The 27,256-nt window shown below is 43.3% G+C and overlaps 1 protein-coding gene across 1 annotated transcript; it reads left to right on the top strand.

The window, feature by feature from the left end:
- The first annotated feature begins 2,269 nt into the window (after positions 1 to 2,269).
- On the top strand, positions 2,270 to 27,164 carry LOC140070460 (mixed lineage kinase domain-like protein). Its single transcript, XM_072117010.1, has 11 exons — positions 2,270 to 2,468; positions 11,965 to 12,451; positions 13,062 to 13,130; positions 16,436 to 16,619; positions 16,712 to 16,809; positions 21,329 to 21,464; positions 21,568 to 21,652; positions 21,750 to 21,895; positions 22,110 to 22,159; positions 22,530 to 22,676; positions 25,729 to 27,164. Exons 2-11 carry the CDS (start codon positions 12,007 to 12,009, stop codon positions 25,773 to 25,775), a joined length of 1,407 nt encoding a protein of 468 aa, XP_071973111.1. The 5' UTR covers positions 2,270 to 2,468; positions 11,965 to 12,006; the 3' UTR covers positions 25,776 to 27,164.
- Positions 27,165 to 27,256: the final 92 nt, after the last annotated feature.

Raw genomic sequence — 27,256 nt, 5'->3', positions numbered from 1 at the left:
GATACTCACGCATAGCTCAACACTGAGACTACAATCAATACTGTATCCAACAACTCCATCCGTGAAAGAACCCCATTTCAGTGCTACTACCTCTCTGACCACACTAATCCAAACGTCCTTGATTGAGACATGCCACTAATAATAGTGAGGTCGTGAGCGCCTGGAGAATCTACTAACTCACCCGAAAAACAAATGTACTAACAAAAGAGAAGAAGAAGAGAAAAGAAGAATTAAGGAGAAGATAGAGGGTAAAGAACAAAACATAAGTGATGCAAGATGCATGACCACAGCAGAAGACCAGAAGGGGGCGAGGGGAGCCAGGGTTGCCAAACCTCAAGGTATTTTCCCTGTGTACAACTCACCTCTGTTGACAACTCCTCTAGGCGTGAAATCAACAGCGTCTCGTTTCTGAGCTGCAATTGAGCCTGGGAGTATGGACAACAACGCCACCTTGGGGGTGCTGTCGGCAGGTTTGTCAGTGATGGATTGATATGCAGCCAAAGCTTCTTATGATGATGTTGAAGATGAGGGTTCTTCAGATTTCTTCAGTCCACCAATTCAGATCTCTGTAATGTACATTGGCTTGCATGGATGTTTGAGATCTCACTATTATGAAGCATGTAAGCTACACCTACTGCCATGTTTGTTGCCCTAGAACTGATAGACCTTGTGATTAGCCAACTTGGTGATTGTTATATTTTACCTAGAGGTCCACCTCTTGGTTTTGGGATGGATGGATAGAAATTTCATATTTTTACAAAAATCAATGCCAAATCAATTCTAAAAATCAATGAGCTCACATTATGCCGTTTGGTAACTTATAAACTAGTGACCAGGTTTACAGACTGAATAGTACATGAGCCACTGCCCGCTCTACTGCCCGCTCCAGTCAGCACTGAGCATTAAAGGGGTGTTCCCAGATCAGCAAATAAATGTTATTGTTTCTATGATGAAAAATTATACACTGTTAGTGAATTTTGGTTCAAGCGCCATTTTACTATTAGCCCGGGTCATGCTGGGCTACTAAAGAGGGGAGTTAATTCTGCATCTTCTAAGAGACTGGTGTGTCTTAGTTTGTGCTCTCCTCCTGGTACTGGGGAGCCATGAAAGGGTTAATATGAAAGTCACCTTTACAACTGATAAGGACTCTAAGGAATCTCTTTTCCGATATACTTTCTGTATCAATTCCTCACAGTTTTCTAGATCTTTACTTGCTGTGATTCTATAGAAAACTTCATTGTATATTTCCAGTGGAAAGAAATCTGACCATGTTCACACAGGTACACGGCTCGTTATAGCACACAGCTCTGATTACTCTCTACGATACTAACGAGCCGTGCACCTGTGTGACCATTGTCAGATTTCTCTTTACTGGAAGGAAACAGAAGCTTTATAGAGAATAACAGCAAGCAGAGATCTAGAAAACCGTGAGGAATTGATACAGAAAGTATATTGGAAAATTGTATAATTTTTCTTTATACAAACAATAACATTAATTTGCCGAAATGGGAATACCCCTTTAATTCATAAAATATTGTTTGTATTTCCCCTGCTGAGTGCAGAGATCCATGCACGAAACACGCAGGGAATAGGTCATATAATATTTCCTTCAGCTAAAGGGTGCACAGCCACGATTAGGGATATAAATGGGACCGCCCTTGTAAGGGCTGGGAGCAAATAACGTGGGGTCAGGGAAAATGGTATTGTAGGGAAAACTAGGATATTTCTTGACCTGGATCCTTTACAACCTGGAACCCCCGTTTGAAGACTGGTGAGACCAAACTTGTTCTTTACACTTTTTTCCACTGAAAGTGCATTGATCCAGTTGTGATGCTGAAGACATATACTGTATAAGGTTAATGTATCTGTCTACTAGCATTTGATATGTCTATCACTAGGTTTTTTGTGATAATTTGATAGAGAATTTTTATACTTTTGTTAGTTTATATCTCTGTACTTTAACAACACTATGTATTATCCATTAACGTTTGTATTATTACTATACTGGGACAATACTGTCTATTACTATCAAAATGTTTAAAAGGTGCTTCTGATAGTGTCATGTTGTAGTGGGGTCCCATGGTTGCTGGAGTATAATACAGGATGTAACAAGTACCTGTATATATATCATAGTATCTGCCATAAACTTTTATAACCACTCAATAATTTGATAGTGAAATTCAAAGTGGAATAGTCAAGCTGCATGATGATCTATACGAAGTTGTTTGAAAAATAAGAACATCAAGTAAAGCAGACATCACCTCATATCCCTACAGATAGCAGGATTGGAGTCAAATGACACAGAGCTGGAAAAGAAGGAGGAGACGGCCTATGAGACAGCCGGAGGAGGCAGGTCTTAGTATCAAGGAAGCGAGGGGCATGTGCTTCTGCAGAACTTGGAGAGGGCAATGGTCTACAGGTAGAAAAACTCGAAATTAGTTTTTTATTCTTCTGCCACCTATACTAAGGTAAGTTCAGGGAACAACCGTGATGTGAGAGGAAAATCTCCATACATACAAAAGAGAGGCCAATATAAACTAATATATGATGTCAAAGTCTCTGAAGATTAGCCTCAGGCAGATCAGTCAGGAATTGCCTCTTTACCAAGCACCCAGATTACAATTAACATCCACACAAAGACACATACATACTGTAATATTGGTTAAGGAAGCTATTTTGTCAAAATCAAAAGTTCTGTAACATATTTTAAGTAAGTCTTGATATCTTCTTGTTGCTAGTAACTACAGATTATTTATTACATACTAAAAATCTGTTTCTGGTAAATCAGTTTCTGATGCATTTTCCGGCTCTTACCCAATGGGGCAAATTTACTTATCCGTCCCTTGCGCGATCCCCGCTGTAAGTTGTCATCATGGACTCCAGTGCGATTCACTAAGATTGTGCCGCTTGATTTCCTGCTTGTGTCGCTTCCCCACTCAGGTACACCGGAGTTCACATCTTCTTCCCGATGCATGCAAGTGCATGGCTTGCGACACAAATTCAAATGTTAAATCCCGTGCTCAGTCCGAATCCGTCGGCTCCCCCCCCCCCCGGTTTGTGTCGCATGAAACCTGACGCGTTTGCGCTAAAATACGATCGCGTGCACCACAATCCCCTTTTAAATGCAGCGCAAAACAGTAATCGTCGAAATATCGTCTTAGTAAATGAGCCCCAATGTGCATTGTCTGTACTAATTCACTAAATCAAGTTTTGTTTGTTGAATTCATACAGCTAAGTGGTTGTTTAAAATGTATCCAGTGTAGATAATCCTCTATGAAGGTGAAAACCTAGGGGGCTTTATATTTTACATGCACTCATATATGGTAGCAAACTATAAGGATATGAGAAAGTATAAGAGAAACTACCATCAAAACCAAGCATGATAAACTAGGGACACTTACTCATAGATCTAGGCACTGTGACGGTGGTAATCTTCTTATATTTGTTATCCATTACGTCCTTCCTTCTAAAATCAACATTTATATTTAGCATAACTTACAATTATGCTAATAGTCTAAAGGCCTCTGGGGTTGTTACCATAGCCCCACTGTGCTGCATGATCACAGGCTGTTTTTCTGTCTCCCCCTCTCCCTCTGCACATCCTCATTCAACTGCCTGATGTAATCTCACTACAACAGAGGACGTTTCAGTACACAGTGGGAGGAGGAAGTGCTCCTGCACAGTGTAACAGCCTGTGAAGCTACAGCATGGAGGGGCTTAGGTAACACCTCCAGGAGCCCTTTGGATTCAGTATCTTAATTTGAGAAGTTGATTTTAGAAGGAAGGAGGCCATGGAAACAAATATAAGATTACCACCGACACAGTGCCTGGATTTATTAGTATGTGTCCCTGTCATGCTTGATATTGATGGTAGATTTCCTTTAACAATTATAGCAATGGGCGCCCAATGGTGACGTATGGGTAGCATGCATGGACAAAATCCTGAGTAGCATCATGATGTAAAATCACTAGGTCCAGCAACAAAGGGGGGGCCTGAATGTTTTATGGGCTCTCTTGCGGGGAAAGCACACCGGGGGGGTCCGATCCACGGGGGACACACTTGCACGCCGCGGTCATGCTTGACCGCGGCGTGTAAGGGGTTAAACACTCGGGATCTGAGTTTTTCCGATCCCGGGTGTTAGTGCCGGGTCTGGGCTGTGATATCACAGCCCGACACCGGCACTATACTGACCCGATGTCCCGAAATCTTCTTCTGACGCGGCGCCGTAGAAAGGCGTCGCGTCAGAAGAAGTACCCTTAATGACCGACGTAGAATCCCGATAGGGCGGTCATTAAGGGTTTAAAATATACCAACACATAGCAATCGCTGACACGTGTGCAAAAGAAACACCAGAATGTCCAGGCCAACCAGGTGCTCACAATTTATATCCGAGGAGCCGAAATGTAGAGCTCCCTGTACTGCAACTGATAGCAGGGTCAGGTGATATCAGGGTATGAAATCTCTGTACAACAGGAGGTAACAGTGTAAAAAAATGTAAAATATGCAGATCATTAGCAGGAGAAAACAGGTTAAAAAACTGTATAACATATATCACGGGTATCAAGGTTCTCCAGTATGAGAGACCAGCGGCCTGGTATACAGAAGTTTTTTGAGAGAAAATAACTTATTTTCCTTCTAGCCGGAGCTCCAGAGTTCCTCTAATCCTTCTCCTATAGTGTTAGATATCCATTCAATGAAATCCAGCATTAGCAATGACAGATCCTTCTGATGAAACTATGTCTCAGTTCAGACCAGCACCACCGCATTTGTTCCCCTTTCGTCTCTTAATTGATTCTTGGCAGACGATATTGCTGAAAGGAACATACACGCAAATGGTGTAGTGTGTTTCAACAGGTTAAGAATTTATTAAAAAACAAACATAAGTAAAATTGCACATCAGAATTAATAGCGGGATGCTAGCTCAACCAAGCTGCCCGACCCAGGGTTTCACCTCCAGGGCTTCTGGAGGCGAAACCCCGGTAGGCGCGGCTTTGTCTGCGTTTGCGTTTATATAGAGGAGCACCAAGACACTAATTGTTTAATTGTCTACTACTGCTTGTCACCTGTTCTCTTCTGAGTTGTACCTAGGGGAAGAATCCCCACATGTTTGCTGCCGAACGGACGAAAAGGAAATGAACATTTGTGGACTGTCTGTATTTAGACCTTTTTTTTAAAGTTGTGGACTAATCAATTAGGGAGGGGCGAGAATTGTTTTTATTGTAATTGTTGTACCTAAATATGTATAGTTGAAATATTTGTAACAGTGGCCATATTTCGCTTTAGATCCAGCTATTCTTTGAAGTAGCTCTGGAGTAACTATATTGTATCGGATCCAGCATATTTGAACATCAGTCCAACCCAAGTTGAGTAGTAAATAGGTCTACTTTTTCTTTGTTTTGTTTGTTTTTGCCCTCTGCCTTCTGTCCCACCACCTTTGCAGCTATGCTGGGTAGAGGAGGTCTGACAGATACTTCTAGGCAGGAATCAATGAAAACGACCCCAGTAAGTAGGAGATGGTGCCCACAAAAAAAAATCCAGCTGTGAAGGGGTCTAGAGTGAAGAGAGATTTCAAACTATTAATGTTAAAGAGCTAGCAGAGGCAGTGGTTAAAGAAATCTTACTCACATTATAAACGCCAATTGACTTCGCTGAAAGAAAACTATACGGAAGGTGAACATGGAATTGGATCAGCAACAGGAGAAAATTGAACGTTTGTTAAATGAATTGGCTACTATGGAAGATCAAGTGGAAAACTTTCAATAAGGAGCGATGCATAAGGCAAAAAAACAGAATCAAGAGAAAATTAAAGATCTTTAAAATCGGTCAAGACAGACTAATATCAATGTAGATGGAATTTCAGAACAAGTACCTTCAGAAGACCTAAAAAGGTTTATCTCTAAAGAAATTCCTGAACAGTTGGGTCTAGGAAGATCAATTAAAGTAGAAAGAGCGCATCGATTGGGACCAAGAAGATCTCTAGATGACGAGAGGCAAAAATCGACAGTTGTAATAGTGAAAATTTTGGACTGCATGGATAAAGTAGATATTTTGAGCTCAGACGGACAGAAAAAAAGAGAACTCACCTGACTGTTTCCTGAATGTTCAGCAGACACATGCTCAAAGAGAAAAAAGTTTTCTCTCTTATGTACCAAACTTTATTAGAACCGGAAAAAATTTAGACTACAAATACCAGTAACATTGAATATTTTCCAAGAAGACTGTGAAATAAAGTTGTTTAATGATGTTTAAGTGGCAGAAGAATATTGTAAGAAGCATATGAATATAGAATGAAAACTGAAGAAAAAGGTGTGGCATGGATATGATGTGGGAGATAGTTGCCCTTTTTTTTCCTTCTTCATCTTTCTTCTTCTCATTTATAGCTAATAGGAAGTTGGCTGCAGACTTGATAGATGTCACAAAGGGACAGGTAATCCAATGGGTGTGGATGGGGTAATGGGTAATGGATTTGTCTGTACTGCAGGCTGCCTCCATCTTCATGTTCCTGTACAGCTCCTCCCTCCCCCACTAATGTTAGCTCACCAGGCTGTGACCTCTGTGAAGGAGCAGAAGCGAGGAGCTGTACAGGAGCACAAAGGTTGGGGCCAAAAACTGAGCAGTGAGTAACAAGTCACATGTTATTTTTTGAAATGCATCCAAACCAAAGCCCAACACAGAGGATTCTGTCAGGGTGCAAGATCAGTTACATACCTCCCAACCGTCCCACCCCCGTCTTCCTGCTGTGTTCAGGTCCGTGGAATCTCCTGCACAGCCCGGCACCTCCCCCATCAACGCCCCCAGCCCAGGGACCAATCAGAGCCCAGTGTCCTCCCCCAGGGCTGTTCTATGAATTGAGCACAGGCTGCACTGAACGTCTCCCAGCAGCAGCCTAGGAGGATCTTCTTATCTGTAAGTGTATATCAGCTCCCTACCCCTCCCCCTCCTCCCCCCCTCTCACAGCCCGGGAGACAGCACATGATGTAGCAGAGCCGGGAGTGTGCTGGAGCAGCAGCAGCAGCAGCAGCCGTGATGTCAGGTATCTGTCACTGCTGTCTGCATAGGCAGCTCAAGTGTTAAATACTTTAACTCTCATAGACCCCCTGCCAAATAGGACCCCCCCCCCCAGTGCCTGCTATACTGCTTTTATTTAACTAGATGAGACTTAACCCCTTAACCACCAGGCCCTATTTTTGCGTTTCCGTTTTGCATTCCCCACTTTCAATGTTCCATAACTTGTTATTTTTACAGAGCAGTGTGCGGCTTGTTTTCTGTGTTACCAAGTGTCCCCTCTAGTAACGGTATTACATATTCCGCGCCGTGTACAGGGAAGCGGGAAAAAATCCAAATGCAATGATATTAGTGAAAAAACACATTTGCGCCGCTTTCTTTTGTGCCCTGTTTCTACAGATTTTATTGCGCCCCACATGACACCTCTGCTTTATTCTTTGGTCGGTACAATCACAGAGACACCACATTTATAGAAGAATTATTGTGTTTTAGATTTTTTTAAAAAATGTAAATCTTTTGTAGAAAAAAAATTCTTAATTTTACCATACTTAGAGGCCAATAACTTTTCTATACTTCGATGTGCGGAGCTGTGTAAAGAGGACCTGTCACCCTGAAAAACAGCACTAGGAGGGCGCGTTCACACGGTGCGTTATGTCCTGCCATTTCATTGCGTTTGAAACGCATTACATCAGCTGAGGAGGCGTTTGCCTAATTACATTACTGTTAACGTTTCCATTTACAGAACGCACTCTAAACGCATGTGTTAACAAGCGTAAACAGTAATGTAATTAGGCAAATCGCCTCTCAGCTGTTGTAATGCATTTCAAACGCAATGAAAACACAGGCAAAACGCACCGTGTGAACGCGCCCAGCGATGTTACTAAAGTAAGCTACTCCTAGTGCTATACTGATAGCGTTACCGGAAACCTCCCATAACACTAACAAACACTGCTGTGCTGTACCCTAGAAACGCCAGACCGCTCTCAAAGGTGGAGGTGGGTACCGGGGTAATGGTATGGGCGTTAGTGTGAATTTGCCAAAAAAATTAAGACAAACACTAAGGCCAGCCCTTACTAATGAGCACCGTCATCTAGCCGGCACCACTACTACGGCAAACTATGAAGTGTCGCAAAAAAATAAATCACAACATTTTTAACAAATATAAGTTTAATTGAACAAAGAACGCAGACACACCCTCGTTGACCATTTAATTTGTTAGAAATGTCGGTCATTGACGTAATCCGTTGAATCCGAAGTAGTCCACAGCAGGTACGGTCCTGGAAGACACAAATAACACAAACACACAAAAAAGGGCATGCAACCATGGGGGGGGGGCATGCTCGTTTTCTAGGGGGGGGCATGCTCGTTGTCTAGGGGGGGGACATGCTCGTTGTCTAGAGGGAGGCATGCTCGTTGTCTAGGGGGGGGCATGCTCGTTGTCTAGGGGGGGACATGCTCGTTGTCTAGGGTGGGACATGCTCGTTGTCTAGGGGGGGCATGCTCGTTGTCTAGGGGGGGCATGCTCGTTGTCTAGGGAGGGACATGCTCGTTGTCTAGGGGGGGGCATGCTCGTTGTCTAGGGGGTACATGCTCGTTGTCTAGGGGGGGACATGCTCGTTGTCTAGGGGGGGACATGCTCGTTGTCTAGGGGGGGACATGCTCGTTGTCTAGGGGGGGCATGCTCGTTGTCTGGGGGGGCATGCTCGTTGTCTGGGGGGGGACATGCTCGTTGTTTGGGGGGGACATGCTCATTGTCTAGGGGGGGACATGCTCGTTGTCTAGGGGGGGACATGCTCGTTGTCTAGGGGGGGGACATGCTCGTTGTCTGGGGGGGCATGCTCGTTGTCTAGGGGGGACATGCTCGTTGTCTAGGGGGGACATGCTCGTTGTCTGGGGGGGGACATGCTTGTTGTCTGGGGGGGACATGATCGTTGTTTGGGGGGGACATGCTCGTTGTCTAGGGGGGGACATGCTCGTTGTCTAGGGGGGACATGCTCGTTGTCTGGGGGGGGACATGCTTGTTGTCTGGGGGGGACATGATCGTTGTTTGGGGGGACATGCTTGTTGTCTAGGGGGGGACATGCTCGTTGTCTAGGGGGGGACATGCTCGTTGTCTAGGGGGGGACATGCTCGTTGTCTAGGGGGGGACATGCTCGTTGTCTAGGGGGGGGACATGCTCGCTGTCTTACTAATGAGCACCGTCATCTAGCCGGCACCACTACTACGGCAAACTATGAAGTGTCGCAAAAAAATAAATCACAACATTTTTAACAAATATAAGTTTAATTGAACAAAGAACGCAGACACACCCTCGTTGACCATTTAATTTGTTAGAAATGTCGGTCATTGACGTAATCCGTTGAATCCGAAGTAGTCCACAGCAGGTACGGTCCTGGAAGACACAAATAACACAAACACACAAAAAAGGGCACGCAACCATGGGGGGGGGCATGCTCGTTGTCTAGGGGGGGCATGCTCGTTGTCTAGGGGGGGGGACATGCTCGTTGTCTAGAGGGGGGCATGCTCGTTCTCTAGGGGGGGACATGCTCGTTGTCTAGGGGGGGCTTGCTCGTTGTCTAGGGGGGGACATGCTCGTTGTCTAGGGTGGGACATGCTCGTTGTCTAGGGGGGGCATGCTCGTTGTCTAGGGAGGGACATGCTCATTGTCTAGGGGGGGGCATGCTTGTTGTCTAGGGGGGGGCATGCTCGTTGTCTAGGGGGTACATGCTCGTTGTCTAGGGGGGGACATGCTCGTTGTCTAGGGGGGGACATGCTCGTTGTTTAGGGGGGGACATGCTCGTTGTCTAGGGGGGGCATGCTCGTTGTCTGGGGGGGCATGCTCGTTGTCTGGGGGGGGACATGCTCGTTGTTTGGGGGGGACATGCTCATTGTCTAGGGGGGGACATGCTCGTTGTCTAGGGGGGGACATGCTCGTTGTCTAGGGGGGGACATGCTCGCTGTCTAGGGAGGGGCATGCTCGTTGTCTTGGGGGGACAAGTTCGTTGTCTAGGGGGGGCATGCTCGTTGTCTAGGGGGGACATGCTCGTTGTCTGGGGGGGGACATGCTTGTTGTCTGGGGGGGACATGATCGTTGTTTGGGGGGGACATGCTTGTTGTCTAGGGGGGGGGACATGCTCGTTGTCTAGGGGGGGACATGCTCGTTGTCTAGGGGGGGACATGCTCGTTGTCTAGGGGGGGGACATGCTCGCTGTCTAGGGGGGATACGCTCGTTGTCTAGGGGGAGTGGAATATGCCCCCCAATTATATACATAAATATACATTGGTGCCAGTGGATGCGTTGGAGGTATGAGCAGTGGCGTGGCCAGGGGATGTGGTTAGGGGGCATGGCTAGGGTGTGGCTTCTGTGGGTAAAAAAATCGCCCCTTTTGGCCCTCTTTCTCCTCCGCAAAAGTTGGGATGTTTGCAGTTATAACACAAAATTATATTGTAATATAAATGCTTATAAAAGGCAGAAAGGGCATATTTGCAATGCAAGCGTGATGTGCTTCTGCAACTTGTCTTTAGTGAAAATGAGGTCCCTGGTGACAGGTTCCCTTTAAAATCTGTTAAATGTAAAATATTCTGCATCTGCCAATGGTCTGCCAATAAATGATGCAGGTTAATGGCCAGAAGAGACAAAATAAAGGTGGATGTGTGTATATCTACAGCACAAAAAAGGTGTCTGTAATATAAATCATATTAAACGTCTCCTGATTTTCCACTGTAGATGTCTTGTGGAAAAAGCAAATCTGGCTCAGCATCTGTATTTTACACTGTGGAATTGTCTGTCTCATACAAATGATGGAATAGATATGTGAATACACACAGCTCTATTTGAGGCAAGATTGGGGTAGACCTTGTCATGTGTCAATAATGTGAGTGGAGATTTTCTTTAAAATAAAATATAAAAAGTAGATAGGAATAACAACATGTCCTATGCAATTTCCCTGGATATCTTATGCATATACAACATTCACACCTTGTATTTACTCCTAGTGGCCACAAAATATTGTACCGGACAATGGCACAGCAGTCATCTAAAACAAGGTGGGGAATAAGGAAGGAATTTGGTGGTTGATTGCTGTGAGGGTGCAGTCACACGTCGCGTTTAAAAACGCTGAAGAGAGATTTAACACACACATGCGTTAACATTGCGTTAACAGTTGCGTTTTGTAAATTAGGCAAATCTCCCTTCAGCTGTTGCAAGCCGTTTTTTAAACGCATGCGTTAAACGCGACGTGTGACCGCACACTGAGTGCAGAGTGTGAGAAAAGTCATTATCGCAATCTGTACTTAAAAACATTAACCAATTCCCATTAATTGCTTGTACCACCACCAAATAGTTGTTATGTGATGGAAGAGCAAATCCATAGCTCTGCAGCTGTTAGCCTTGGAGGAGAGCCTCAGACAGACTGTGCAGTTGTATAACTGGAAAGTACAGTGTAACATCACGCTGGGAGATAAGGATTCACAACAGTGACCACAGACGAGCTACCAGGGCATGCTGGGAGTTTTAGTTTCACAACAACTGGAAAGCCACTGTCATGGAGGGAGCTGTAGTTTCATAACAGCTGGAAAGTGACTGTCATGCTAGAAGGTACAGTTTAAAGGACATCTACAACCAGGATTGTAAACCCAGCACACTGAAATACTGGTGTGTGCCCATTCTGGCAGGAACCACTCTTCTTTTAGCTTCTTTTGCCCTTGTTTTTACAAAAAAAGGCTTTAAAAATTACTCAGATTAGCCTGAGGGGCTCCAGGCTCATTAGCGTAATTGAAAGCCTTTTTTTTTCTTAAAAACAAGGGCGTAAGAATCTTAAAGAAGAGTGACTCTTACCAACATATTAGTGTGCTTGGTTTACAATAATTGATCCTGGTGGTATATGTCCTTTAACAATAGGTGTGAAGCTTTCTGATTAAAAGAGACATTGATTCTACTTTTGTTTACTGTTTTACAGTTATTGGTCTCCTTCACACTTCTGTAGCGCCCTTAAAAAAATATGGATGTTGTTAAAACCATTTTTACAGTTGCCAATACAATCTATGATCAATGTGACAAGGCCCAAACCAATAAGAAGCGCTGCTATCGTCTGAAGAAGAGAATACAGCTTCTTTTGATTCCTGCTGAGAAACTAAAAAATGACCCCGATAAATCCAGAGAGCTGGAAAGGACTTTGTCTGAGCTGTTGGTTAACCTGAAAAATGCAAAATGCTGGGTGATGAAGTATTCCAGAAACGGGTGGTGGCGGCAGCTTTTACAGGCCGGGAGCATACAGAACAAGTTTATTCACATCAATGAGCAGCTGGGTAACACAGCCCAAAGCCTCCAGTTTTTATTGCACGTGGAACAGAGGGAAGAATTTCTTAAACATTTTCTCAACAAAAGCTTGAGTAAGCAGAACCTCAAAGACATTGAAGAAGACCAGCAGATGCCTCTTATAGAGAGTAAGTTCTCTGAAACAGCCGCAACTCACAGCTAAGGGTTTATTACATCCGGTCTTGAGAAATCTCTGCGAGTTACACTTTACTCTTTTCCTGTTAAAGAGGTTCTTAGCAAGCTCCACATTATCTTGTCTTTCTGATCTTTGTCACTTGGTATTCTGACTTTAGGCCTAGGTTCAGACTATTCTTATCTGTTTGTACTCTCTTTTCTTTGTCTCTGTGTTTTGCACTTTGGCACAGGAAGGGATCATCTACTAGTTGTCTACCCACCGCCTAGATGGGCCGGGCAATAGGAAAGGACAGACAGGAAGGGGATTAGTCTCACAGCCTCACTGTCCGTGTATTCAGTCTGTTCCCAGATCCTGTGTTACAGCACACATCAGCAGCAGACATTTCTCTTGATATTCAATTTGTTACAAATTACCAGTTATACACTAACATGATAAACAAAATAGCGTAAAACATATTAATGCTACTTGCTTTGGTTTTAAGGGTAACAATTGTTTGCAAATCAGCCATAAGACACCCACAAACAAATGGGGTTCAAGACAATTGATTTAGAGTTCAGCGTAGTGATGATTTTGTCTAAACACTCAATGCTGACTTCTTGCAGGAGAAATAACATCTATAGCTGACAAGTTATATTCAGTTGATCTGCAGTTACTGAAGATAAAGCAACTATGTAAGTATGGCTGTCTTCTGTCAATACACCGCTTTGCAAGATTGGATAGATATCCCCGATATCAATAGCTTCCAAACCATGGCTATTATATAAGCAAAACTCATAGCACAATGTGACATTGTAGACTGAGCATTGTAGACTGATACAGTGCATCATATAATCATTAATTATAGCAGAATATAATGCCACCAGTGGTTAGGCAAAGCTGCCCACAGCCCAGATTGTGACATATACAGTTGAAACCTGAACTTCATATACACTATATAAGAAGACACATATACATGTTTTTCTTACCATCTGACATAAAATTAGAATAAACCTTTCCTTTTTAGGTCAATTAGGATTACCAAACTTATTTATGTTTGCCAAATGCCAGAATAAAGAGAGAGGGATACGTTTTTTAAGGTATTTTTACCACTTTTCAAAGTAAAATTTTGCATACACTAAGATTCCTATGCCTTTAAACAGTTCGGGGCAGTCTATATGATGATGTCATGGCTTTGGATGTATTAATTAGAGAAACACATGTGGATGTATTCTGAGGCACACCTGAAACACACTGCTTCTTTGTGTAACATCATAGGAAAGTCTAAGGAAATCAGCCAAAATATCAAGTCTGGTTTATCCTCGGGTGCAATTTCCAGAAACCTGAAGGTGCCTCGTTCATCTGTACAAACAATAACAAGCAAGTACAATCAAGATGGAATGTCCAGCCTTCATGCCATTCCAGAAGGAGACGGGTTCTGTGATCCAGAGATAAACAAGCTTTGGTCCGAAATGTGCATATCAACACAAGAACCAAAGGAAAAGACCTTGTGCAGATGCTCATTATCCACAGTGAAACGAGAAATGTATTGCCATGTGCTGAAAGGCCACATTGCCGGGAAAAAGCCATTACTCCAAAAGAAACATTAAAAAGCCAGGTTAATGTTTTCAAATGTACACAGGAACAAAGACCTTCATTTTTGGAGATATGTTATGTAGTATGACAAAACTAAAATTGAACTGTTTGGCCATTAGGAAAATCATTACGTTTGTAGGAAAAAGGGAAAACCTGCAAGTCTGAGAACACCATCCAGGTGTGAAACACGGGGGTGGCAGCATCATGTTGTGCGGTTGTATTGCTGCAAGAGGGACTGGTGCACTGCACAAAATAGATGGCATCATGAGTAAAGGACATTATGTGGCAATGCTGAAGATAGCAGCGAGGAAGTTAAAGCTTGGATGCAAATGGGTATTCCCATACCTCCCAACATTTCCGCAAGACAAAGAGGGACAAAATGGAGGCACCCGTAGCATTCCCCCTAAGCCACACCCCTAATCACGCCCTGGCCATGCCCCAATTTTTTATTACTAATAATCATCTTCATAATAATAATAATAATCATCACTATAATAATAATAAAAAAATTTGCTCAGCTTGGGATTTGAACTCTACATTCTACTTGCAACAGAGATGGAGCCTCTATCCACTAGACCAGTGATGGCGAACATTTTAGAGACCGAGTGCCCAAAATGCAAACCGGACCCACTTATTTATTGCAAAGTGCCGACACAGCAATTCTAGCATTAAATTATGAAAATTTTCTTGCTCCGTGCATACTACAGCTTTCAAGGGTCCTGAGGACACCAATATCGTTGACAGAAGGTGGGAAAATTCAGATTGCCATTGGAGCTTCCCTTGACAACCCAATGAACAGGAAGAATTGTGGCCAAGAGCAGGAACTTCAATAGCTCCAATGATAATCTGACACTGTCCTCACCTTTTCTTCCTACAATCCCAGATAGACCCAGATGCTTAACATCCTGGGCTTGCAGGAGGATCCCTCAAGTCCTGTCTGAATTCTGTGCTTGGGCAACAGCCTGAGTGCCCACTGAGAGGGCTCAGAGTGCCACCTCTGGCACCCGTGCCATAGGTTCGCCACCACTGCACTAGACTATTGGCCCTGTGATTGTTGATGGGTGGATTTTATGTGACTAAGTCTCTTACTGTTACACAGTGACACAGGCTCCATGCACTGGTGTATAGAGATACATCTTCTCAGAGATTACTATTGTAATTACTGAGACGACTATTATTATTATTTTTATTATTATTATCATGAAGACTATCATTATTATTATAATTTTAATACTAATAATCTCAATAATATCAATAATAATAATCTCAATAACAATCTCAATTATAATAATCATCTTAATAATAATAATAATAATAATCATTATCTCAATAATAATCTCTGAGAAGATCCCTCTCTATATATCTGTGTGTCACAATGTAACAGTGAAACTCTTAGTTACAAAAAATCCCCTCACTGACATCTTATAGCCTAGTGAGTAGAGGATCCTTTCTCTATTGCAGAAGGTCTGGGGTTCGAATCCTGGACTGGGCGTAAATTTATTTAATTAATTTAAATAAGAGCTTGTGTCTGGGGAAGCCCTGGAGACCATATATGGACAGATGCTGATCTGAACCTGATGACGTGGTCTCTGCTCTCCGCTAACCCGACACATCTCTCAAAGGGATTCCCTGCCCGATGTCTGCCCTAAGAGATGTTACCATACATGGACAGAGATCTGAGCCTGATAACGTGGTCCCTGCTCTCCGCTAACCCGACCTTTCTCTCAAAAGAATTCCCTGCCCGATGTCTGCTCTGGAGAACCCGAAGAGATGTTACCATATATGGATAGAGATCTAAACCTGAGGACGTGGTCCCTGTTCTCCACTGACCCGACACTTCTCTCAAAAGGATTCCCTGCCCGATGTCTGTAGAAGCCATTCGGTATAGCAGGTTCTGGTTATGAAAGTATTTACTATGCGGGACACAGAGCCGGGACAACCCCAGCAAGTGCAGGACAATCCGGGACAATCTCACAGCTGCCCGTAAAGCGGGGCAGAGGTATTAAAAAACGGGACTGTCCTGGCCAAACCGGGACGGTTGGGAGCTATGGGTATTCCAAATGTATAATGACACAAAGCATATTACAACATGGATGCAGTATTTTACAACAAGCACACTTACATGCTGGTGTGTCCCCCCTGAAATAGGATCACTTCTTCTTTGTCTTCCAATGGTTCATTATTGGAGAAGATCGTCTTTTAAAATGTCTACATCACAGAAGCCCCCACTTTGAGACAGATCAGTTCTGGGTAGGCAATGCAATCAGACAGGGACATCTGGAAAGGTAGCTCTCAATTATCTCTGTCTCTGTCACCTGTCTGTCCCCAGATCTTATTATTAATTAATAATCTAAGTGTTACTTTAAGTCTCCTATTTTATAGAGATGATTCATTTTGTTCACAGTGCAAGCTGAGATTGTCCGACCATGGGATATAAAAGAGATTCGATCTACAGATCTACATTGTGGAGAACTACTGGAGATTCCTGGCATGATGACAAACGACAGCCATAGTTTGTATTTAGGAGAATATCACAAGAGCAAAGTGGTTATCAAAGTCTTAAAGGGAGAGCTGAACAGGAATGATGAGTGAGTTTACAAGCATTGAAGTGTCAGCTCAGTGACATTCTACCATTTCAGCAATATTTTCAGACATGCTCTGTCTCTGTCCTTATTTCCAGTTTTATAAGGAGAACCTTCCAATCTGAGACCCAGACTATGAAGAAATATGAAAGCCCGAATATCTTAAGACTGTATGGCATCTGTATTGATAACTCTGGTGAGACACAATTCATCTCTCTTCTTTCCCTTTCTCCTCCATTCCAGGACACTGGGGGAGATTCATTATGGCTTCCCACGCCAGACATATGAATCTCACCTCTCCGGGGCAGGTGGGTCGGGGTCTGAGGGCGCGTTCACACGTTGTGTTTTGGTTGCGTTTTCATTGCGTTTGAAACGCATTACAACAGCTGATGAGAGGTAATTTGCCTAATTACATTACCGTTTACGTTTGTTAACGGAATGTTAACGCATGTGTTAACAAACCACAAGCAATGGTGTGATTACATTGCTGTCAACTTTGTGTTTACAAAACGCATGCATTAACACATGCATTTGTTAACACTGTGCTAACACATGTGTTAACATTGCATTAACGCATGTGTTTTGGAAACACAATGGGGCACATTTACTAAAGGATTTGAGCCAGTTTTCTGATGGAAGTTCTTTCAAGTTCTTTTAGGTCTAAACTGTCCTAAACTGCACGCTCTATGTTAAAGGTGCACCACAAAAAAGTTAGTGAACTCTGTCGGGCCAGTGCAGGGAAGAACTAGATTCATGATTTCTGGTGCATGATCTTAATGAATCTGACTCACCCAGCATTATACACAGGCAGAGCACTTTAGTGCAGTTTCCCACATTCTTAGTAAATGTGCCCCAATGTTGACAACAATGTAATCAGGCAAATCGCAGCTGTAGTAATGCATTTCAAAAAGCATATGTTTATGCCATGCGTAAACACACCCTCAGTATCACACAGCTTTCATTAGGCCCCTTCCACACTAGCGGGAGTGAACTCAGCATGTCAGTTCACTCCCGCGGTGCAGCGTTCGGGCCGTGCGTTCCCGGCAGCTTGCGTTGCGAGTGTGATGCGAGTTCATCGCATCACACTCGCTAGTGTGGAAGGGGCCTTACTTTGTATAATTCTTACGGTGAGTGCAACTGCATGCCCATCACAAGACCATGGACTGATTTCTAATCACTGGAAGTAAACATAGAAGCTTTCTATAGAGTGACAGCAACCAGAGATCTTTTTAGACAATTTACTGTGAACTGTACTACTCTCGTGGATATGGCAATATGTAAATGATTGGTAAAAAGTAATTAATATCATATAAATTTCATATAAACGCCATATATGTGTAACACCAATAGTGAGGTAAAAAGACAATGAAAAAGTTACAAAAAAAAAAAAATTAATCCAATAAAAATTCATATAAATTTGCTCTGGATAATTGCCTAATAAAATGGCAGAGCCGTGTCATCCGAAGGTCTTAGATATAAGGTTTAAGGGGGCACATTTACTAAGGATGCACCAGTTTTCTGTCAGACTTTGCTTGCACACGTATTTAAGAAGTGTTAGGTCCACTTATACACTCACCGGCCACTTTATTAGGTACACCTGTCCAACTGCTATTCTAATCAGCCAATCACATGGCGGCAACTCAGTGCATTTAGGCATGTAGACATGGTCAAGACAATGGGGGTCATTTACTAAGGGCCCGATTCGCGTTTTCCCGACGTGTTACCCGAATATTTCCGATTTGCGCCGATTGTACCTGAATTGCCCCGGGATTTTGGCGCACGCGAACGGATTGTGGCGCATCGGCGCCGGCATGCGCGCGACGGAAATCGGGGGCGTGGCCGAGCGAAAACCCGACGGATTCGGAAATACTGCCACATTTTTTTAAAAAATGTGTCGCGAAAATTTCACTCACCTTCATCCAGGATAGGCCGGTGTATTTCGAGGCATTCCAGCGGACTTCAGCGCAGCAGCGCCACCCGGTGGACGGCGGAGGAACTACCATCATAAATCCCGGCCGGACCCGAATCCAGCGCAGAGAAGGCGCCGCTGGATCGCGAATGGGCCGGGTAAGTAAATCTACCCCAATCTCTCCTGCAGTTCAAACCGAGCATCAGAATGGGGAAGAAAGTTGATTTGAGTGCCTTTGAAAGTGGCATGGTTGTTGGTGCCAGAAGGGCTGGTCTGAGTATTTCAGAAACTGCTGATCTACTGGGATTTTCACGCACAACCATCTCTAGGGTTTACAGAGAATGGTCCGAAAAAGAAAAAACATCCAGTGAGCGGCAGTTCTGTGGGCGGAAATGCCTTGTTGATGCCAGAGGTCAGAGGAGAATGGGCAGACTGGTTCGAGCTGATAGAAAGGCAACAGTGACTCAAATCGCCACCCGTTACAACCAAGGTAGGCAGAAGAGCATCTCTGAACGCACAGTGCGTCAAACTTTGAGGCAGATGGGCTACAGCAGCAGAAGACCACACCGGGTGCCACTCCTTTCAGCTAAGAACAGGAAACTGAGGCTACAATTTGCACAAGCTCATCGAAATTGGACAGTAGAAGATTGGAAAAACGTTGCCTGGTTTGATGAGTCTCGATTTCTGCTGCGACATTTGGATGGAAGGGTCAGAATTTGGCGTCAACAACATGAAAGCATGGATCCATCCTGCCTTGTATCAACGGTTCAGGCTGGTGGTGGTGGTGTCATGGTGTGGGGAATATTTTCTTGGCACTCTTTGGGCCCCTTGGTACCAATTGAGCATCGTTGCAACGCCACAGCCTACCTGAGTATTGTTGCTGACCATGTCCATCCCTTTATGACCACAATGTACCCAACATCTGATGGCTACTTTCAGCAGGATAATGCGCCATGTCATAAAGCTGGAATCATCTCAGACTGGTTTCTTGAACATGACAATGAGGCCACTGTACTCAAATGGCCTCCACAGTCACCAGATCTCAATCCAATAGAGCATCTTTGGGATGTGGTGGAACGGGAGATTCGCATCATGGATGTGCAGCCGACAAATCTGCGGCAACTGTGTGATGCCATCATGTCAATATGGACCAAAATCTCTGAGGAATGCTTCCAGCACCTTGTTGAATCTATGCCACGAAGAATTGAGGCAGTTCTGAAGGCAAAAGGGGGTCCAACCCGTTACTAGCATGGTGTACCTAATAAAGTGGCCGGTGAGTGTATATAAATATATGAATGGTCCATACAAAAAATATGGTGGTAGGTTGTTCCAGATTAAATCAAACCGTTATCTCTGTCTGGAGAAATCAAGTGTGTGTGCTGGGATTGCGGCGCACGTGACCCCTTTTTTGGCACAGCTGCGCACGATCTTAGTGTATATCTGCACGCTGCATTAGGCCTCTTTCATACTTGCTTTGCAGATCACGTCAGAGTCTGATCAGGGTGCAATCAGGGTTTGGTCAGTGAAAAACTGACATTTTTCAGCAGAGTTTTATCAGTTTTCAGTCAGAGTTTGTTCAGTGTCTCAGTTTTTCATGCACATTTCTTTTGTGTTTCCAATGCATTTTCAATGCATCTTTCACGCAGATAACGCACATGAAAAAGACTCAGGACTGATCTTTTCTATGGCAATTGATCAGTGAAAAACGCATTGCACTTGCGTTGGACTTGCATGTGTCTCAGAGTGCAATGTGTTTTTGATGCATGTCCATAGACTTGTATGGTGCGTTTTTCATGCTCGTGACTTGCAAAAGTAGAGCATGGTGAGATTTAAACACGCATTAAAAAAAAACGTGCATGTGTGCATGAAGAAGTCTGAAAAAACCAAAGGGGTCGGAGTGCAATGCACGTTCTGCACGTCAAAAGCATGCGAAGAACACGTGCATGAAAACCGCAAGTGTGAATGGGGCCTTATAGTCAGACATTTTCTGTGAACTCCAGTGGCCTGGTAAGTAAATGTGCCCCATTGGGTACTGCCCTACTTGAGAGAACCAGAGTAATGATTTTTGGGGTGTTTACCAACAGTGGCATGAGCTGGGCAAAATATATTTGGCACTAAAATGGCACATTTGAGTATGAATAGTTTGAGATATTAATAAAATGGTGTCACTTGTGGGAGTTTAAAGCCTCTAAAAGCCAAACTAAATTGGTCTGCAAAAATCTCTAGAAAATCTGAGCATTTATCAGCAGAGGCTTCTGGGTGTGTAGAAGCCTTACCTCCCAGTGCCATGCCTGGCTAGTACACATCCTAGAAGCCTCTGCAGTTAATTTACATAGTACTAAAATAAAAAATTTTAACAAGTTAGGTTAGGTTCCAGGATTATTAAATTACAGAATAGGGCAAAGGCTGGCAGGAGGAATCTAGCAACAGATATACTATCTTATGGTAGGTACTCCTATTTACAAATGTACAGTTCATAAGAGTAACTAGATATGACAGAAGACCTAACTAAAATAGAGCAAAGCTACACTGAGGAGGATAGCAAAAAACTGCTGGATATAGGTAACAAAGAGCTATCCCAACATCCCACGAGCTATTGATTTGGGGAAAAAAGTTACAGTTGGGCTTCAAGGATTTAATAATGATGGCAGAGGTAGTAAGATTATCTTATGTGCAAATCCTGAAGATAATTCCTTATCTCTTCCCTCTTTTAGGCTCACTGTTTTCTTCATTGTTTGAGCTTCTTCTGATTTCTTTCTAACTGTTGTACCTTCTGGTGCTCAATATATATTCTGTTCTTGTCCAGGTAGAAACCCCTGCTACTCCCTTGTGATGGAATACTGTGAGAAGGGGACCCTGAGAGAAGTGCTGAGACAAGAGCCCCATCTGTCATGGGAGCGCCGCATCCAAATGTCTCTTGATGCAGCCAGAGCTTTGTACCGGTGCTGTATCTCATCAATCAGAGCCTTCTATCCAGAGATGATGTGCACATATGCTGGAATTGTTATCACACTCTTGGTAGTAAATCTATTCTTATTTTTAAAGGTTACATCAAACAGAGATAAAAACTGTCCTATATGGTAGCTTGAGCAGCTTCAAATTCTTGGTAGACGGGACATACTGTCTGAAGGTAACAATATCTTGCAGAAATTTTTATCATGTAACCCTACAACATGCATAACGTTTAATTTCACTGCTCAGACTAAAAATTCAGAATTTCTCTGCAGTTATCAGGGTTTGAGCTCTCTAAGACTGAATCATCTATGAGAAGGAATCCATTAAAAAGTAGAACAGAGATTGGTGAGCTGGTGTATCTCGCACCTGAGACCGTGCAGGACATCAACGCCTATGACAAGCGCAGTGAAATTTACAGGTAAGAGTCCAGCAGAGGAGAAATATCTTTGTGATACAGACATAACTATGTCATTTAAATGTGGCAGATCCTGTTTTATTTTCAATCACTGCAATTCCTGATTTTAGTGGAGAATCTTAAAAAAACAGGCAACCTTTAAGCCATCCCAAAACGAACTTTCAGAGAGAATGTTTGTTTCTACAAAATGTTATATTAACTCTTTTTTCTCTTACAGTTTAGGGGTAGTGATTTTTGAAATTGCTGTTGGTGGATTCTCATTACAACGTGAGTGCACAGCTCTGCAGAGCACAGATCAGTATTCTCACCTGTTATATGCTCACCTATTACAGAGGTAGATAAATATGATGGTGCTTTATAAATTACAGTATACGCTCGAGTATCAGCATACAGACAGATTTTTTGAGCCCCTAGATCTCAGCAATATATGCAATGGTTGATGACATTCATAGAGATTCTCCAACATGTTCATGTTCTTCAACACTTCTCAATCTGGCTCCCTATGGCTTACACTAACCCTAATGATATTGTCTAAGAGATTCGGGAACCACTAAATGTGACAACTTCATACAAGAGGGGAAGAATACAAAGTGTCCAATATTGCATATCCTTTTCATTTAGTCCACTTTACTTCTAGACTTTTCTTCAGAGAATCTTGAAGGCTTGCACCAGAAACTATGTGTAAACGTTGATGCTGACCTCCCTGCCTTATGTCCTCCTGTTCTTTGTGATGTCATTAAAAGAAGTCAAGCGCAGGATCCAGGAAACCGTCCATCAGCTGGAGGTTTGTATTACGGCAAATGTTCTTATTATTATGTTACTGACCATATTAAGTATCTGTATGGGACATACAACTGATTGTACATTTGGACCTTATCATGTTGCAGCATCTAGTACCTAAATCCTAGTGACTAGGATGACCAGCTGTTATTGTCATATTCTTAGAGCCATAACTTTTTAACTTTCTGTAATCGTATGAGGGGTCGTTTTTGAGGAACAATTTGTAGAGTTCAACAGAATCCATTTGCAATCTCATTGACTAACTTTATTCACAATACATTTAGAATGCATTTATTTAGAATGCGTTCACAAGCAGCATTTAAATTATGCTTTGAAATGCAATTCATTGGTTTTAGGGAGGGGGTTGGCAATGATTGCAGATGCATTTCCACTGAAATGCTTGTGATTGGGAGCAACTCCACGTTTTCTCCATTGTGTGAACACAACTTTTATCTGTATTAGAGGTAATAGAAAATATCAGGATAGATTGGCTCAGATGTGAAATATCCCTGCCAATGCGCATGGAGGAGGAGTGGTTGCAAATAAGCCTCTTGTACCATTCAGTACACCAAGAGGTAATATGCAGCGGTAGATACTGGCTGGATAGTCAAGGGTTAACCTGTTTTACTAATGTCATCCAATGATCTTCCACCTTTGTAACTGGAGTGTGATTGGTGAGACCACCTGACCAGGAGCTGATGAGAAGTGACAGTTAGGCTATATTCACACTGCCGTTGCCCGCCCGTACCGTACCGTAGCGGGCAACGGCAGTGTACGGGGAGAGGAGGAGGAGGTGAGCGCAGCTCACCCCCGCCCCTCTCCATAGCAACCTATGGCGCACGGCCCCGTATTACGGGAAAAGATAGGACAGGTCCTATCTTTTTCCCGGGTACGGAACGGTACGGTACCGCACGTGTGCGGCACCGTACCGCTCCCGTAGGGTGCCGTGCGCCCATAGGAGTGTATGGGGGACGTATATCGGCTGTATATACGTCGGCCGTATATACGTCCCCCATACGTTCGTGTGAATATAGCCTTAGTTAGCGTTAACAGTCAGTTAGAGGAGTTAGTGCTGAGCTCTCACCTGATGAGCAGCTCTTAGGCCCCAGCCCCTGACAGAGGGGCATATCAACTCCACACTGAGTGACCAGAGACAGAGTGTGCCTCACACCTTTAGTGAGCTCACACAGAATAACCGGGGCTAAAGCTGTAGCTTCCAGCATTGGACACTGCTACATCCCAGCCTGTATCTGCAACCAGTCTGGTAACCAAACTCCTGAGGTTCACTCTCAGTAACCCGACCATTTGTAAGGAATCGTTTGGCACGTTGCCTGCTGTTGGTTCGAATAAAGAACTGCAAGTTATTTTTGCACAATTTTGCCTCCGTCTGGTCCCTGCTACTGCTGTCACCATCAAGGGCTCCCCCATCTATCATCCAGGGACTCAGAATATAGACACTAAGGGGTTGCCCCAGGGAGAACCAGTACATCAGCCTCTACCTCATCTAATTTCTTGCACACACCACCTGCTGGAGACCTGCCAGGCTGTAGGACAGCCCTCCGTACCCCATACCAAGCACCGTGACACTAGCGTGCCTAGGCCGCAACCGCCAGCCACTCCGGTATTCTGAGCCCTGGCTGCCTCCAGGCCCCAGAAGAAAAGGCTAGGCCCCGGTGGGGGATGTTGCAGATGTATTAAAGGGAACCTGTAACCAGAGACCTCATTTTCACTAAATACAGGTTATAGAAGTCCATTAGAGATGCATTGCAAAGATGCTTTCTCTAAGCATTAACAATAAAATATAATTGTATTGACTTTTCTGTGCTGCTCACTCACTCCTCAGCCCCCACCTTTGTGCCTGTGTACAACTCCTCCCTCCCCCACTCATCAGATCACCACACAGTAAGCTCTTTTCCTCTATGAATGAAGGAGCAGGAGGTTGGAGTTGTACAGCAGCACAAAGGTGGGGACTGCGAGCTGAGGAGTGACCGAGCAGCACGTAGGAAGCAGAAGTCATATGTTTTTATTTCAAATGCATCCAAAGCAAACCCTGGGACTCACCAGTGGATTCTGTTAGGATGCAAGGTAAGTTAAAACGCACAATTTTACTCTAATGCAAATGCTTAGGCCGAAAGACATATTTGAACTGCAGGTGTAATGGGTTTCCTCAACCTGTCTTCAGTGAAAATGAGGTCCCTGGTGATAGGTTGCCTTTAAACTGGCTGTGCCAGTTTTCGTTCCTACTTTGCACTAAAATGAATGTTTTTGGTGCTTGCACAAATATTTAAGAAGTGTTCGTGGCAGCCTTTTGTCGTGACTGCATAAGACACAAGATAGTCCTTCACTTTTAAGGACTGCACAGATATTCTTTTGCTGTGAAGAAGTACAGATCCAGCTCAATGGAGGAATCCAAAGCCTTTATTTCAAATTAGCATGGTATCCAAAGCGTATTTACATCAACAACTGTGATCTTACTCATGACTGTTTCAATATGGAACGAGGGGACGTATATAACAATGTTAATATGTGAAGATAATTTCCCATAAATGTCGCTATGTAGTCCCTTAGAAACAAGATAGCTTCCTTGGATACAACAACCTCCGCACCCTGGCAGAGGTGGCCAGACATGCACTATTTAAGCTGCCTGACCATAAGGATTTAGTGTTCATTACCACAGGACGGCTGCAGGACATGCAGTAACACCTGGCCAGTTTATGTGCAAAATTATTCGTTTCTTTGAGCAATAACTCCAGCAGCGGCGGCCGTATCCAACTACAAAAATCCTTTTTCTAAGGGACAATATGGCTATATTTATTGGAAATTAGCTGTAAACATGTACATTTTTTTTAATAACATCCAGTTGAAGAAATGCATGTATATGGCAGGTGAATTAAATTAACTGTCAATGCCCAGGAGATAACACTCCTTTAAGTCACATGCAGAGATCCAGTGAATCACTGTAGTGTACTGCAATGTTACATCATGTCTTTTACTCCAGTGACAAGGAAAGCTAAAATCCGTATTTGTACTGACCATATATTTTGTATTGTTTACAGAGATTGCAGATCTGTTGATTGCTCACTTGAGTCGGACAGAGACCTAGAAAGCCCGTGCCTGTAACCACTATGTGCTACATATAATTTCATGGCCTTTAAAGGACACCTGTCATCAGGTCTGTGTCACTTGTCCTGTCACTACTACCTGTTGGAGCAGCTCACATGGATTCCATCACAGCCTATATCTAGTCAATTCATACATTAATCATTGCAAAAATCATCTTTTCTTTATTATGTAAATGAGGCTGGTCACATGGTCAGGGGCAGTGATGTCACCCCTCCCCTCCCCCTGCTCATGTCTGTGTGTAATGTATAGTAAAGCATTGCTAGTGTGTGTGCTTTATCTGCTGACATGCTCTCCCTCCTAATACACATGTGAGAGACACAGACATCAGCTACACAAGTACCTGACATGTTCTGCTATAACATGGCTGCATGGAGATGTTGAATCTTTCACATACACATGCACACACTGGCTGCAGGGGGCACCGGCACCAGGAAGAACATCATTATACAGACTGTCAGTCAAGCACTGGGGCTGTGGCTGTACCTCCCACTCATGAATAAGCCAGACAGCTTGAATATGCTAATGACTCATTGGACATTTCACAGGTCATTTGCATACAGCTTTAGGACCTCAGTGTTTAGGATTACAGGCATGTAGAGGGACAATGAAGGGATAGAGGCAATGCTCTTTAATGGCAGTTTATGAAAATATATTTAGTTTAGGAGGGTTATTTTGCCTGACGGGTTCTCTTTAAAACTACACATACCGCAATGCCTGTGGCAGCAGAGATACTACTTATTCCTTGGATTCTGAGATCCCTTTACTGTGGCATTTCAAAGCTGCACGTGTCCTAATATCATTCTATATGCTGTTATACATAAAGTATTCCTTATTATTTGGACTGTATCATTTACTATGAAGTAAACCTAAAATAAGGATGGAAGTCCAAACCAAATAGATGTTCTGTAATCATTGAGACATCCACAAAGGTCCACAAAGATTTGTAAGTAGATAATCCATAGCATATCCTAGTGTCAGCAGAAAATAGAACATTTTAACCCCTTAATGACCGCCCTATCGGCTTTTTACGGCGGTCATTAAAGGTACTTCCTCGCTGGTGTCGGGCTGTGATCTTACAGCCCAGACCCGGCACTAACACCCTTAGTTTAACCCCTTACACGCCGCTAAGCACGATCGGACGATCGCTTGTTCAAGCCAAGAAGTAGAAAATGTAAAAAAAGTAAAAAAATTAAAAAAAGAAATCATTTTATTATATAATTAAATAAATAAAATAAAAGTCCCATAATCTCCCCAATTACACATAAAATGCAAATAAAGTATATAAAACATAAAGACACGTAGATATTTGGTATCACCGCGTCCGTATCAATCTGTACAATAAATCTAAATCAATCTTGAACCCGCTCGGTGAACGACGTAAAAAAAAAAAACTTCCCGTAATATACAATTTTTCATCAATCACCATCACAAAAAATGTTTTAAAAAATGATCAAAAAAAGT

This window comes from Engystomops pustulosus, chromosome 7, assembly GCF_040894005.1.
Source record: "Engystomops pustulosus chromosome 7, aEngPut4.maternal, whole genome shotgun sequence".
Taxonomy (NCBI): Eukaryota; Metazoa; Chordata; class Amphibia; order Anura; family Leptodactylidae; genus Engystomops; species Engystomops pustulosus.
The sequence above is the reverse complement of the archived record's forward strand: the minus strand, read 5'-3'. Positions and strand labels throughout refer to the sequence as shown.

What these genes read in the sequence shown, in the direction of transcription:
- LOC140070460 (XM_072117010.1), top strand. Translation starts at nt 12,007, where the DNA reads ATGGATGTTGTTAAAACCATTTTTACAGTTGCCAATACAATCTATGAT. An exon ending in GCAGATGCCTCTTATAGAGA is followed by an intron (nt 12,452 to 13,061) that starts GTAAGTTCTCTG and finishes GACTTCTTGCAG; the next exon opens with GAGAAATAACATCTATAGCT. An exon ending in TGGTGGATTCTCATTACAAC is followed by an intron (nt 22,160 to 22,529) that starts GTGAGTGCACAG and finishes CTTTACTTCTAG; the next exon opens with ACTTTTCTTCAGAGAATCTT.